Consider the following 14,359-nt stretch of genomic DNA (forward strand, 5'->3'; position numbering starts at 1 on the left):
CTGTGAGGTATGGTTTTGATCTGCTGAGAGTAAAACCATAGGCGCCATTGCATGTTCCTGGTTTTCCATTTCCATTTCCACTGCTGGTTTTTTTGTTTTCCTTTTACTTAATCGATTAGTGGTTTTCCATTTCCTTTTTTTTTTTGTTCTACTAGAGCACATGGTTGCTTATTTTATTTATAAATGTTTGTTTTTGTTTTGATTTTATTTTTTTTTAAAAATGTTATAATGCTTGTCCCAATTTTAAAATCATTTGATTGATCATAGCATTCATGTTTACACGAAGTATCTTTATTGTTACTAGATCCAATCCAGCTAATTGAATTTAAAAGGTTCTTCTCAAACTTTGTATTTTTTTTTTAATTTTTATTTAATAAAAAATAAAAAACCAAGAATTAACCCGATAAAATGATGTTTTGTAAATTTTAAGCACTGTTTTCGAAATAAAAATCTATCTTGATGTTAAGAAAAACTAAAATAACATATTCAAATAAAGTTACAATATTTGTATATTTTTGAAGCAAAAAAAAATTATTATAAATGTGATAAAATTATATTAAAAGTGTGATAAAAACCTTTTAAAAAATAAATGTTATGTTAATGAAATATTCTTGAGTTTTTTAATTTATTAGGCATGTATTAATTGAAAATATAGAATTAAAATTCACATAAAAACCTATAATATTTTTTTGTAAGAGATTACACAATTAAATAATAATTTTTTATAGTGTATTTAAATATAAATTTATAAAATAGAAATAAAAAAATTAAAAAAAACCATGCACGCGTTGATCCCTAAAAAATCAAAGCCCAGGTGCACAGTTCTCTCATTCTATGCCCACACTTCTAGGACTTGGTTATTTTTTTTTAAATATGGGGTGAAGGACCCTTCATCCACCCTTTCTTTTTATAATAATAATAATAAACAAACAATATGTCTCTACTTCCCAAAGTTTAGCCAATATAGAGGTGGTTGGAAATTAAATTCTCCTTTTTCTTTAACTTTTTAAAATAATTTAGTTATTAGATAAAAATATTTATTTTTTTTATTTTCATTTATAATTTTAAAACCATGAGTGTAAGGTTACTGATTCCAGAAAGTAGGAAACTCTGGAATAGTTTTATACAATACAATAAAAATCATCAAAGCACATGGTTATGCCTTTATCAAAAGTGGGAGACTCGTTGCTTTTGAAACACAGGAGTTTGGCCATGGCGATTGGCCAGTTTGGTGTGTTATAAGCTTGGAAAAACCTCTCCTATCCTTTTCATATTCGAGTTCACTAATTTCTTTGGTTTACAATATTATTTTTAGATTAATTTTCATGTAGATAAATATTTAAATTTGTTTTTTTAACTATTTAATTAAAATTAATTATTATTATTATTATTATTATTCATAGAGTTATACAAGAAATTTTATTTCAAAGTTTTCTAGAAATTAAAAACCTTTATTTTCCTATTTTTGTACTATATCTTACAATATTAACATGTAGCAAAACATGGAGGGTCATGGGCTTTGACATGGAAGCCACTTGAATTGAAGAGTTGTCGTTAGTTAAATTTTGCCACGTGATAATATTTCTCTATAAATAAATACTCATCTCCTAAGCTTCTCCAAATAAATCACTCATTTATCATCATCATCATCATCTCCATCTAGTTCTGTAACATGGGAAAGGAACTAGAGCCATCCATGTTGAGAGAGACCACCCATAGTGCTCCAGCTATGACCTTAAAAAATACTTACACTTTTACTGTTTTGGAAAACAACTCACCGTCGGTCACAACAATTAGCTGTGGTTCTTCATCTTCTTTAATATCGTCATCTATTGAACATCTTTGTGGTTCCTCCGAATCCTTTAGAACTCTAAATAATGGTGGCACAAAGAGTAACTCCACTGAAAGAAGGCTGGCATGGTTGCGCTCTCAAATTGTTGGCGATGATGTAGAGTTTGATTCTCCATTTGGTAGAAGAAGACTCACCTATGCCGATCATACTGCCTCCGGCCGATCTCTTCGCTATATAGAGAATTTCATCATCAAGAATGTTCTTCCCTTTTACGGTAACTTACCATTGTTTTGCTTGCTTCATTTTATTTTATAGCTAGACTTCATAGTTTTTCCCTTTTTTCCAGTGTCAAGTTATCAAGGGTAGCACCCCCACTTGAAACCTTCCATAAACCTTTTGGAACATGCACGACTTTTAAGAATATGAAGGCACTGTTTGACTTGACTTTTGTGCTATTAAAAAGTAAATTCAAATCAAGGGATGTGTTTCCTGCAATTATTTGAATTAAACAAATCACACTTGGCTTGGACTAATCTTTCTCACTTTTTTTATGACACAACTCTATCTTTCGTGAGAAAAAATGTTGCCGGCTATTTTTTATGGTACAATATAAATTAATTTTCATTGGAGGTCTTAACTTTTAAGAATTAACGCGTACAGGTAATACACACACTAGTGACAGTCATGTGGGGCATCGGACCACAAAAATGTTGCATGAAGCTGCTGAATATATCAAGAAATGCTTGGGTGGTAGAAAAAATGATGCAATCATGTTTTGTGGCTCGGGCACAACCGCGGCTATTAAAAGATTACAAGAAGTAATTGGGATCGCCGTGCCATCAACTTTGAGAGAGAGGGTGATAAAATGCCTGAGTAATGAAGAGAGATGGGTAGTTTTTGTCGGTCCTTATGAGCACCACTCGAACCTCCTCTCATGGAGGCAAAGCTTAGCTGAAGTGATAGAGATAGGTTTAGATGACAATGGCTTGATAGACATTGAAGATCTAAGACGACGACTTGAAACGTATAGACATGCAAACAGGCCAATTTTAGGCTCTTTTTCTGCAAGTAGTAATGTGACAGGGATTTCCTCAGATACTCGAGGAATTTCTCAACTTCTTCATCAATATGGTGGATTTGCTTGTTTTGATTTTGCTGCAAGGTAACACAAAATTTATTCTTGTTTTTCTTTTTTCTTTTTTATTAATTGATAAAATAATTAATAAATTAATTTCAATCATCTATGCATGACGTGCATAATTTTAATTTTATTTATTGTATTTGAATGTAGCGGCCCATATGAGAAAATTGACATGAGATCTGGAAAGTTTGATGGTTATGATGCTATTTTCCTTAGCCCACACAAATTTCTTGGGGGGCCTGGATCGCCAGGAATACTTTTGATGAGAAAAGCCCTTTATCAATTGCGATCTTCTGCTCCATCAACTTGTGGAGGTGGAACTGTTAACTACGTAAATGGTTTCAGTGAAAAGGTATGTATGCCCTATATATTCTTCTATTTTCTCAAAGTCAGTGAGCTAACCCTAGCTCAGATTTTAACTCAGATTAATATTTCTACATGATCAAATGCAGGATACACTGTACTTGAATGATATAGAGGAGAGAGAGAGTGGAGGAACTCCTCAAATAATCCAAACCATCAGAGCGTCGTTGGCTTTCTGGGTTAAAGAATATATTAGTCACCAAGTAATTAAAGAACAAGAGGATATTTACATAGAAAAGGCACTAAACAGGCTCCTCCCAAATAAAAATATATGGGTTTTAGGTAACACGACTGCCAGGCGACAAGCTATACTGTCCTTTCTCATATACCCTACTTCGAACTCTTCCTCGACTGGCATGATACATGAGTGTGATGGAACTGGTAACAAAGACGTCAATGATGAGGTTCTTTATATGTGGAGAGAGACAGGGAAGAAAAGAGGCAAACCTCTTCATGGACCTTTTATAGCAGCACTCCTTAACGATGTATTTGGTATTCAAGCTCGAGGTGGTTGTGCTTGTGCTGGACCTTATGGTCATAATCTGCTCCATGTCAATGAGCCTAGCACCCTAGCCATCAGATCTGCCATAGAAAAGGTGATTTTTAGCAACACTTTTTAAGTTTTGAGAAAAAATCTTTAGTGGCATATTTGAACATTTTGATAGCATAAAAACTTACAATTAAAAAACAAATAAGTGGAGGAGAAATAGCACAGATGTTTGCCAGCATTTTGCCAAAGTCTATTCAGCGACAAAATTCGTAATGGTTGCTAAAGCAATGTTCCTGGGATTTACAAATTGCCGCTGCAAAAGCAAAGTTTGATGCCATTACTTTTATGCTTTAATTGCAGGGTTATGCTGGAGTGAAGCCAGGATGGACAAGACTTAGCTTCCCCTACTACATGTTCAATGAGGAATTTGAGTTCATTCTTACGGCAATTGAGTTTTTAGCCATTTACGGCCATCGATTTCTCCCATTGTATCACTTCAATTGGGAAACTGGTAGCTGGACTTACAAAAAAGGGGAATTTAAAGACCTAGTGGCTGAAGAAAACAATGAGAATATTAATAAGTTTGAAGCATATCTGATAAGGGCTAAACAGATTGCAAATCTCCTTCCAAAATTCCCTTCCCAACGTAAGATTCCACAAGACATAAACCCCAACCTCTTGTTCTTCCGAGTCTAGTCTACCCTCTTCTGGCTAATAATTATTCCTGTGTGCAGTCATGATGTTGATTAGTTTAGTCTTGTGGGATGAAATTTTACAAAAGAGGGGAATCTTGTGAATATTTGTGTTTCTTTAGTATGGTTACAAGTAGTCTTCTTTTATATATTTATCTTTGATGTTTTAAATAGTTATAAAACTTTACCTATTCCATAATCCTGAATTAACTTAGAACTAATTTAGATCGACTTGTATTGTTTCGTAAACAAATTTCACAAAAAAAAAAGAATATTTCACAAATTTTACAAAAATACATTAAATCAGCGTAGACACAATTACATCCAAAATGAATCGATTAACACTAAAGTTTTTCTTTCCAAAAAGTAATTTTGGAGGGAAGAAAAAAGGTTGAAGTCAAGCCATTCTAACTTTGTTTATAAGATCAATATTTGCTTATTTTGATAAAAAAGAATGCACCCACTAATCTTCTAATTTCATGATACTTCAAATTTGAAATATACAGTTCTAAATAGGACAATTATGTATGCAAAGCAATAATTTCATAGATATGTCAATTATCACCAACATTTGTAAGAGAAAGTACTCAAGACTACTAGAGGTTGAAGAAATTAGTCTTAAGAAATTAGTCTTTTATACCTGATAATCCTTCATAATCAAGCCATCTCTTCATAATAACCCATGCCAAACCAGGAGATGAAGTGTTTCCTGGCTCGAGGAATTGACACCAATTCCTTCGATAGTGCCTTAACAATCCTTACATCATCTTGTAAGGTTGTGATGAAATGATGCTTGTCAAGTATGTCAGAGAATGTGTTGCACATTTGGCTTATGTTAAGTGAACAATATAATATGAGAAAGAAGAAAATTTTAAGAGATAAACATGGCATGTCAACTGAAACATTTCAAAAGAACACCATGTATGATTGCTTAAAAACACCTTGTATCTCGCCATAATGAGCATTTATCCAATTGAGGAATGACTAAGGTTGCGTTTATGATGTGTGCTGCAGCCACCATATCTGAGATCTGCAGGAAAACAAGGTTATTAAGTTTATAGATTAAATTGTGAAGCCAAAATTGGGTTGTAATCCACAATAAATGTGAGGCCCCATTCACATATTCACCAGTTAACGGTGTTCTGTGGTTAGATTACTGGTTTTATCTTTTATATTCTCATCCAAGACTTATATGAAGCAATGAACAGCTTACTCCAAGCATCTTCCCTTGCATTTTCAATTAGTTAACTGTTCACAAAATATTCTCTCATTGAAGGAAAACCATCATTGCTATCATTTATAATGACCATACTTGGAAAATTCATAAATGATACTTATTCAGGACCTTTTAGGCATCTGTTATTAAAGCAAAAGGTCTTTTTGATCATTTGAAATTATCAATGGGGTTTCACAGTCGATAACATAAACCATAAAGAGAATGGATGCAAAAGAAAGCAAGCACAATTCAGATGTTATTAAAGTTACACCGGTGCGCATTTGATTTAGTCCTCCATTGCTTCTCACAGTGGTCTGATCCTTGGGCAGCTAATATTTCCAAGTTTAATTTAGAAAAGATTAGAGAGAGAAAGAATGAGGAAGCTAAGGCATTATGAGACAAGAAAACATACAAGGATAAGGCTGCAGGCTGGTACATTATTCAACTACCACACATGAAACACCTATTATCCTTTACATTAAAGGGGGAGAACTAAAAACAAAAACAATTGCATAAAAAAAAGAGAGGCAAGTTCAGCTAAACATGAAATGCGCATTATAACATGGAATAGATGGAAAGATCCTATAAAACAATGAGACAAAAAGTACGTGTATATGTTTATTCTTTGAACCTTTATGTCTAGCTGTTGGCTTGACACGTGGGTGAAAGCCATGGCTGAGAGGAGCAACTCATATTTTTTTCATCTAACACCTGCAAAATTAGAAGCAGAGTAGCCTTACTTCCTCTTAAAGATTAACAACAGTTATTTTGTGAAAAGGATATGAGCCCACTAAAGCTCATAGAAAATAAAGAATGATATTTTGATATTTTCTGTTGTAGTTTAAAAACGTAAGGAGTAAAAGAATTTAGTGGCTTGTTTTGATAAGCCACTTTCATGAAACAATTTATATTGTCATTATAAAATTAAACAAGCATATAACATATCCTTACATTTGTTATTGACATGAATGTAGGCCAGTCATGTAGTTGTCCTCCCATATTAATGCCTTTCAACCCAAAATGCTTATTAAATAGAAATATATCTTTAAAAATTTGCAATTACTAGGATATTAACCTTTGTTTCCAAATTGACATTTAATGGGGCGTGACCTTATTAAAAACACAGGCACCTTTTCAATTGATGCTCCCCACCTGCTTGGGTTTATATCGTTCATGACTTCTATGTTTACCGTTTATCTGCTTAAATTACACTAGGCTTCCAGCTATTTTTTGAAGAAGGGAAGTCAAGTGATATTTTTTACATTACTTGAGAGAGATTCTTGACAGAAGCATGTAAGACATCTTCCACGATTAACCCCAACAGTTTCAGACTCGGGCTGATTAGACATAGTTGGATCATTTTACTACCAAAAGGTTAACCCCAAGCACAAACCTCCCACCACATACTCCTCCCCCAACCCCCCAAAAAAATAATAAAAAAAAATAAAATCAAAGGTTGTCATCATCACCACAACCTCAAACCCTTTCATATTGTCATGGAAACAGAATTATTTATCCCTCAGAGCTATAAAATTTCTCCCTAATTTGAGAGAAAATAGAAACTTTGCATAGACAATAATGATAGAATTTTCTATTTTTTTATGCGATCATTGTTAGTTCCACTAACTTATCTGATAAAAAAACCAAACATGGTTTGGACTGAAAGACATTAACAAACTTCTCTGAAATCCAATCCCATCAGCAATATCCCAAGTAATTTTGACATAAAAAATCACAAGAAAATTCAAGCATAGAACCACTGTTTCTTGGACCAAAACCAACCATCAAACAACAATTATGAAAGAAGTACCTAGTTATCTAAAAGAACAAAAGCTAAGAACTCTTATATTAAAAGAACAAAAGAAAAATAAACGTTGGCTCATTTCCCTTTGACTTACACCATAAAGAATTCCCCAATTGACAAGAACAATCTTGCTAACATCATTGAATCAGTATGATCTCATATGTCGCACCCTCGCGAGCGGAGCGCGGCGTCGCGGCGACCAATCGATTGATTTCGGGGTCTCTTAGTTTTATTTTTGTGTAAAAGGGAGTCGCCACCTAGTATTATGGTCACTAGGAAACCTAACTAGTCTTTCAGAGTTTCTAAGGAAAGAGACTGGTTGCGTAAAGGGAAGGTGTTAGCACCCCTAGTACGCCCTACCTAAGGTAAGCTGCTTGGTGTTTGTCTTATAATTGCTATGGTGTTGGTGTTTTCTAATCTCATTAGTTTTTCTCGGTTCGATTGTAAATAAATTTCTTAAGAAAGAAATCCAAGGAGATTCAATGCGCTTTACAAGCTCATTTTTTCCCTTGGTATTTCAAGAGTTTGTGACTCGTAAATCTTGAGGAAGGATAAAAAATTAGAAATCTAGGGTGCTTTAAACGCCTATTTTTGCCTTGGTATTTTGTACTCTCACGGCTCGTAAACCGTGGAAAAAAAAATTGAAATGTCCTCGATTATAATCAAGGCTTCTTTCAAGGATGTGTGCGGATTTATTATTCCTAAAAAATTATCTTGGATATTTACCACTCCGGGTTTCTTTATCCAAATATTAACAGTGAATAATAACAAATTATTTCCAATAATATTTTGGATGTTCGTCCTTTAAGGATTTCTTCATCCAAACATTAGTGGTAAATAATAGATAAATTCTCCCCAAAATAAGATTTTTATATTTTTTTGAAATATTGGCCAATACCCTTTGGAGTTTTACAAACATGTTGTAAAATCCAGAAATACAAGAAAACAATTTTCATTGTGTTTAAGAAATTCATGTGAAAACACATTTTTCAAAACTTCCAATATTTTTTTTGTATATAAAAAAAAATGTTCAAAACATGTTAGGGTATAGGCCGTATGCAGTACACAAGAAATATATTTTTTTATTTTTTTTATCGAAACATAAACATCACAGTAAATCACAATTAAAGACCACAAACCGTGCGCATGCATATATATATATATATATTCTCAAAATTTTGCAAAAATGAATAAAATATAACACAACAAAGATGGTCCCTCAAAAAACTAATTTTTCTCAAATAAAATTCGGTTCATTTTTAAACCTAAAAAAAAACTGTTTGGTTACTGTTCAAGTGAATTATAATTCACTTGAACAGTAACACAAAATGTTGTCTTTTAACATCACAAAAAAAATGAACGCCCTCCTTTAGAATCCACCCAAAACCTTACTGCAATTGCAGAAGGTTTCCCCGCAAATTTCAAATTCCTTCCCCACCAAAATATGAAGTAGAAAAGGAAAAAATCTGAGCTAAAGAGGGGGTTGATGACAGCCCCTCCTCTCCCGGTTCCTTATGCACTAAATGAAACAAAGAAACTGCAATTCTAACACAAAAAAGAAAATCTACACTCACAGCCATGGGAAGAAACAAAAGCTAGCATTCATTGTATGGCAAAAAGGAAATAAAAAACGAAAGTGAAATACCTGCAGGTCTTCGCTGAAATGATTTAGCCAAAAGATAAAAGAGTTCTTTTTTTTTTAACATCAAAACAAATACCTGCAGGTCTTCGTTGAAATGGTTTAGTGTGCTTCCTTGAATACCGTCGCCTCCTTGGCTGCTGGTAAATGACAGACGAAAATAGAGATGCTGAAACAGATGAAATAATTGGTTTCCCCGTCGCCTGCCTCTCCTTTCTCCTCTCTTTTGTTTCTTTCACAGTGACGAAAGGATGTATAGGAACCAAAGGCTCTATGGATCAAAGAACAAAACACCTCTGTTCCCCTGTTACCTGCGTTTTTTACTAACTCCCTGCCTCTTGTTTTTTCTTCTTCTTTCTTTTGCTGTGTTCGTTTTTCTTTCTTTTCTCTTCGTTTTTTTATTTTTCTCCTCTCCTTTGCTGCTCCTTTTCCTCTATTCTCCTCCCCCTTTCTTTTCTCTTTTCGTCTCCTTTTTGCTCTCTTTTTCTTCTTTTTTGGCCCTAGGTCATTAGAGGGGCTTATATATAGTCTAACCTATATCTATTTAGGAAGGATTCAATGCATTAATCTTAGAAGCAAATCCCTACTGATTTGCAGTAAAAAAAAAACACAAAAGGAAACTGCAAATTCTGATTTTATGGTGGTGCTTTACATCTGATTTCTTTCCAGTTTTGGAGGATGGTGTGGTTCTTTTATTTCCTTCCATAGAGCCAGCTGCTACCTTTGAAATGAGGCAACAAAAACGTGGTCTTCGGCTTCAACAATCAGACATGATGAGAAAGGAAAACAGCACAGAAAAAGGGAAAGAAATCAGATGGAGGGTGAAGTTGCAAAGTCTTATCTTCCTTATTCGGTGTGGTAAAAATCCTTCCATTTATGATGATCCAGCCCCCGTCTCTAGCTTTCCATATCCTTCTTCAATTAAATCCATCATTTTAACACTTTTTGATTCAGTCCTTGGTCCAGAAAAAATCCTTCGAATTAGTCCCGCGAACTTGGCTATATCCTTCTCGCGGCAGAATTCTCTACCTTCACGTTGGATATTCAAACAGGAATATCTTGAGCTTCTAATATCGAAATCAAGCGATTCAAAAGTCCAAAATCATCTACGCATCTAGGACTACAACTTTGATGGGGAGTCGAAGTGAGAAAAAATCATTTTATAAAACAGAAACTGACAGCAATCTAGTTGGTCAAAAGGGATTTCCTGATCTGATTCAAAAACTGACAAATGTCGAGCATCTCGATATGACTGGGAGTGCCCTAAGAATGAACCAGAAAAAATCATGATGGCACCAGAATTTTTTTTCGATGCAAAACTTGGGTCAGAATCCTGCTCGCGGCAGAATTCACTATTTTCACGTCAGATATTTAAACGTGCAGATCTTGAGCTTCTGATATCAAAATCGAGTGATTCAAAAACCAAAATCCATCTATGTGTGTAGAATTACAACTTTGATAGGGATTTAAGGTGATATATAATCATTTTATAGGACAGAATCAGGCCGCGATCTCGTCGGTCAAAAAGGGTCTCCTGATTTGATTCAAAAACTGACAAATGCCAAGCATCCTGATATGACTGGGAGTACCCTAAGAATGAAACAGAAAAATCGTGATGGCAGTAGAATTTTTTTCGGTGCAAAACTTGGGTCAGAATCCTGCTCGCGGCAGAATTCTCTATTTTCACGTCAGATATTTAAACGTGCAGAGCTTGAGCTTCTGATATCGAAATCCATTGATTCAAAAGCCCAAATTCATCTATGCATTTAGGACTATGGCTTTCAAGGGGATTCAAGGTGAGATATAATTGTTTGATATGACAGAATCAGGCCACAATCTGGTTGGTCAAAAAGGGTCTCCCGATTTAAATTCAGGAAACTGACAATGCCAAGCATCCTCGACTGAGAGCCTGCCATAAGAAAAATGAGCCCTAGGACCCAATAAAGATGTAGTTCCATTCTTAAACATGTCATGAGTGATATAATATAATTGGGATCGTCAGATATTGCACGAACCCAAGTCAGAATCAGGGTCTAAGTTGGAACAAAAAAATTGCGGCAACAGTAGAACTAGGTTTTCTAGTGCCACTTTCAAGGGATTTATTTCAACCTTACAGCCCATGTAAAAGAGGAATGAATTTAGCATTATAAGGAATCCTAATTAGCCTAAGAATCCTGACAATTTCGGTAGCAGTGGGGAAGGATAAAGAGAGCAGGAGATGGCTGAAACAGGGTTCGAAAAAAATCTTTCTTTCTCCTCCGCTTTTGTCAATTTTCTAGCAAACATGAGCTACACTCCTACATTTGGTTCAAAACGGGTATACACCATCTCTAGCACGTGGGGTCCAAAATTGAGTAACAACATCATATAAGGAATTAAAAAAGAAAATAAATAACACTAACAAAAAAGAAAAGAAAACCCAATTCTCCAAATAACAAAAGGAACCACTAAGATTTTTTTTTTAAAAAAATGAATTCATCTCTACCCATTAACAAATGAAGCACAAAAAGCAAAACCCATTTTTCTAAATAAAGAAAAGAAAGCCATAACAATACCTGTTGTCGCTGTTTCATCTTCATAGACTGAGATTGATATTGTGATTCTTCAAGTTTTATGTCCTCTTTTAAGATATCATCATCCGTAAGGGTAAAAGCAAAGAGTGGAAGGAAAATTGAAGAGGCAAAAACAAATTGTGAAAAGAAAATGTCCTCTTGAAGGAAATCTAGTTGAGCTTCTGGGATGGGAATATCCTCTGTTGTTTGCCATTTTCTTTCAAGACTGCAGGGAGTAGCAGCAGTCGTAGTTACGTAGCAGTAGTGGATTTCTATTCTTTCATTTTTCTGTAAACAAACTATTTCACATGCAATTTTTCAATCTACAATTTCATGTAGTAGTAGTAACTTCTTCATTTTTATTATACGTCTATTGGCGCCAATATTTGAGGCTTAGTAATCCAATAATTTATAAGGGGTTGACTTGGGATTATATTTCGAACAGTGTTTTTTTAGAAATTTAAATTTTTTTATATAAAATTAATTTTTTATATATATTTTAAAATCATTTTGATTTATTGATATAAAAAATAATTTATAAAAAATAAAAAATATTATTTTGATATATTTTTAAACAAATAATATGTTAAAAAATAATCACTAACACATTTTTAAACACATCTAAATATGACCTACAAGTAAGATAATCTAATTTTTTCTTCTCCTATTACAATTTTTTGGGTTTTATCATTATTATGTTTTTTACTTTACTATATTATTGCCCTTCATATGCCGAAAAATTTTTGTGTGTCCATGAAGCTAGTCTAATAGGTTTAACTTGAAAATTCTTGACATCTTATCTAACTTGGTTTTCAAATAAAAATGGATAAAGGTTTTCTTGATGTGACTGCATTAACTTGACAAATCAAAATAATCAAAGGAAAAAAAATTAATAATCAAAAAACATATAGGCACATAAATCTGAGATAACTTGAATAACCAATAAAATCATAGTTTGGCTTTAGAAAAATCTTAAAAAGATCTTTGAAAAAAAAACATTAAGTTGAAGACAAATTAGATTAAGCTTAATCAACCTAATAAACTCATGACTGAGTCATAAAGTCCATTAGGTTTAATAATATTTTTTAAATTTAATTATATGTTAAAATTAACTAAATATGAAAGGATTAAATTAAAAAAACCACTAAAAATCCAATTTAAAAATGAGAAAAAAGAAGAAGAAAAAACTTTAAAAGGCTAGTCTAGGTGTACGAGCCTAGGTGGCCTACTAAGCTCGAGGAATACTAGTGTTTTTTTTTCTTTTTAAAGAGGCAAATGACCATTTTTTTTTTAAAAAAATTAATGATGTGTTATCTATTGTGGTGGACGTCGCATCGCCTCACGGGTCACAAATCAAAAATTTTGCAACCAAAGTAGTGGTGAAAATAACAAGATTGGGTTTTTTAGATTGCAAACCCATTTGGCAACCCATTTTCATTTAAAAATACTTTTGGAACACCACAAAAACCTCCTCAAACCACTTAATAACTCTAAAACCACTAAAAAAAATAACAACATGAAAAAACTATAAATCAAGCTTGATATCCTTTCTAGAGGGATATGTGGAGAACAACATCATAATTATTAAACTCCTCATCGAATGAACTCATTAACACTAAGAATAACAATTTTCCTTATCAAAAAGAGGTATAACCAATGTTTTTCTCTCCTCTTGTTATTTTCAAATAACATTCTCTCTCCTCTCTAAACGTTAATAACTAAAAAATAAACAACATAAATTTTTAAATTGAAATAAAAATTATAATGAATTTGAGATTGACTATGTATTTTTTGTGTTTTACATTTCAATCTTTTATCTTTTAATTTTTGATAATTTGGAACTTAATTTTATCAGGGATGTTTGGATTTTTTTTCAAAAAAATTTAAGGTAAATGACATGAAAAAAAAATTAAGGGACCAAGGCAAGTCTGACGTGGTTCCTGATAAGATGGGCTAGGTGGGCTAGTCTGGTTTGCCATATCTAGCAATGTCTGGCCTTTGCTTCTTATTTTTTTTATTTTTTTTAAATTTTTTTTTATGGTTTTTTCTTAAATTGTTTCAATTTATATTTAAATTAGTACTATTTTTCTCTTTCATTTTGTTTAAAGAGACTCTTTTGAATGACAAATATTTTTTAGTTATGCATTTAAATTTGAAGAGTTTTTATTATTCATTTATATGTTTTTTTAATCTTTTGTATGAATGAACTTTATTTTTGAAAGTAAAAAAATTATTTTAAGATAATATTTCTAATATGTGTAACCTTACATGATTTTTTTTATTAAATGAATTTAATTTGGGTACCTATTTCTAATATTATTTGCTTGAATAAAAAATTATTTTAATAAACAAGTTTAGAAAGCACAACTCGGTAAAATGTCTCATCTTTTAAGATTAAATGTGTTGATCTATATTTGTCACTTAGTTTTTTAAGTTTTATTTTTATATATTGGTAATAAGTTTATTTATTTGTACATATAGTTTTTTATTTATTTTATTACATGTATGCATAAAGTTTTTAATTTGAACTTGAATTTTTTAAACTACAGAAATGTATTGAAAAAACTTGCATATGTAATTTTTTTATAAAAAATAAAAATATTTAATATGCAGCGAAGCACGAGTGAAATAACTAGTTTGTATGTTATATATATTTTTTCAATAAATTTG

At 32.5% G+C, this 14,359-nt stretch overlaps 2 protein-coding genes across 3 annotated transcripts; one reads left to right on the plus strand and one right to left on the minus strand.

Moving 5' to 3' along the window:
* Window positions 1–1,557: 1,557 nt before the first annotated feature.
* LOC105124597 (uncharacterized) lies at window positions 1,558–4,653 on the plus strand. The gene is made up of 5 exons (XM_011024678.1): window positions 1,558–2,066; window positions 2,453–2,954; window positions 3,084–3,285; window positions 3,386–3,892; window positions 4,147–4,653. The coding sequence occupies exons 1-5, from the start codon at window positions 1,673–1,675 to the stop codon at window positions 4,480–4,482; spliced, it is 1,941 nt and encodes a 646-aa protein (XP_011022980.1). The 5' UTR covers window positions 1,558–1,672; the 3' UTR covers window positions 4,483–4,653.
* A 449-nt stretch (window positions 4,654–5,102) lies between these two features.
* Window positions 5,103–6,866, minus strand: LOC105124598 (uncharacterized protein At1g04910-like). 2 transcript variants are annotated; one of them, XR_842087.1, is made up of 3 exons: window positions 6,770–6,866; window positions 6,326–6,405; window positions 5,103–5,508 (listed from the first exon to the last, which is right to left on the minus strand). XR_842087.1 is itself a non-coding variant. In XM_011024679.1 (3 exons), the coding sequence occupies exons 1-3, from the start codon at window positions 6,365–6,367 to the stop codon at window positions 5,136–5,138; spliced, it is 291 nt and encodes a 96-aa protein (XP_011022981.1). In that variant the 5' UTR covers window positions 6,368–6,703; the 3' UTR covers window positions 5,103–5,135. The 2 variants fall into 2 exon arrangements, 1 of the variants encoding a protein (XP_011022981.1); XM_011024679.1 differs by lacking the exon at window positions 6,770–6,866 and having other exon boundaries at window positions 5,103–5,295; window positions 5,420–5,508; window positions 6,326–6,703.
* Between the last annotated feature and the right edge of the window lie 7,493 nt (window positions 6,867–14,359).

Source organism: Populus euphratica, unplaced genomic scaffold, assembly GCF_000495115.2.
Source record: "Populus euphratica unplaced genomic scaffold, PopEup_1.0 scaffold35.1, whole genome shotgun sequence".
NCBI lineage: Eukaryota > Viridiplantae > Streptophyta > Magnoliopsida > Malpighiales > Salicaceae > Populus > Populus euphratica.

What these genes read in the sequence shown, in the direction of transcription:
- LOC105124598 (XM_011024679.1), bottom strand. Translation starts at nt 6,367, where the DNA reads ATGGCTTTCACCCACGTGTCAAGCCAACAGCTAGACATAAAG. An exon ending in GCCAACAGCTAGACATAAAG is followed by an intron (nt 5,509 to 6,325) that starts GTTCAAAGAATA and finishes GTTTTCCTGCAG; the next exon opens with ATCTCAGATATGGTGGCTGC. An exon ending in TCATTATGGCGAGATACAAG is followed by an intron (nt 5,296 to 5,419) that starts GTGTTTTTAAGC and finishes CCAAATGTGCAA; the next exon opens with CACATTCTCTGACATACTTG.
- LOC105124597 (XM_011024678.1), top strand. Translation starts at nt 1,673, where the DNA reads ATGGGAAAGGAACTAGAGCCATCCATGTTGAGAGAGACCACCCATAGT. An exon ending in TGTTTTGATTTTGCTGCAAG is followed by an intron (nt 2,955 to 3,083) that starts GTAACACAAAAT and finishes ATTTGAATGTAG; the next exon opens with CGGCCCATATGAGAAAATTG. An exon ending in TAAATGGTTTCAGTGAAAAG is followed by an intron (nt 3,286 to 3,385) that starts GTATGTATGCCC and finishes GATCAAATGCAG; the next exon opens with GATACACTGTACTTGAATGA.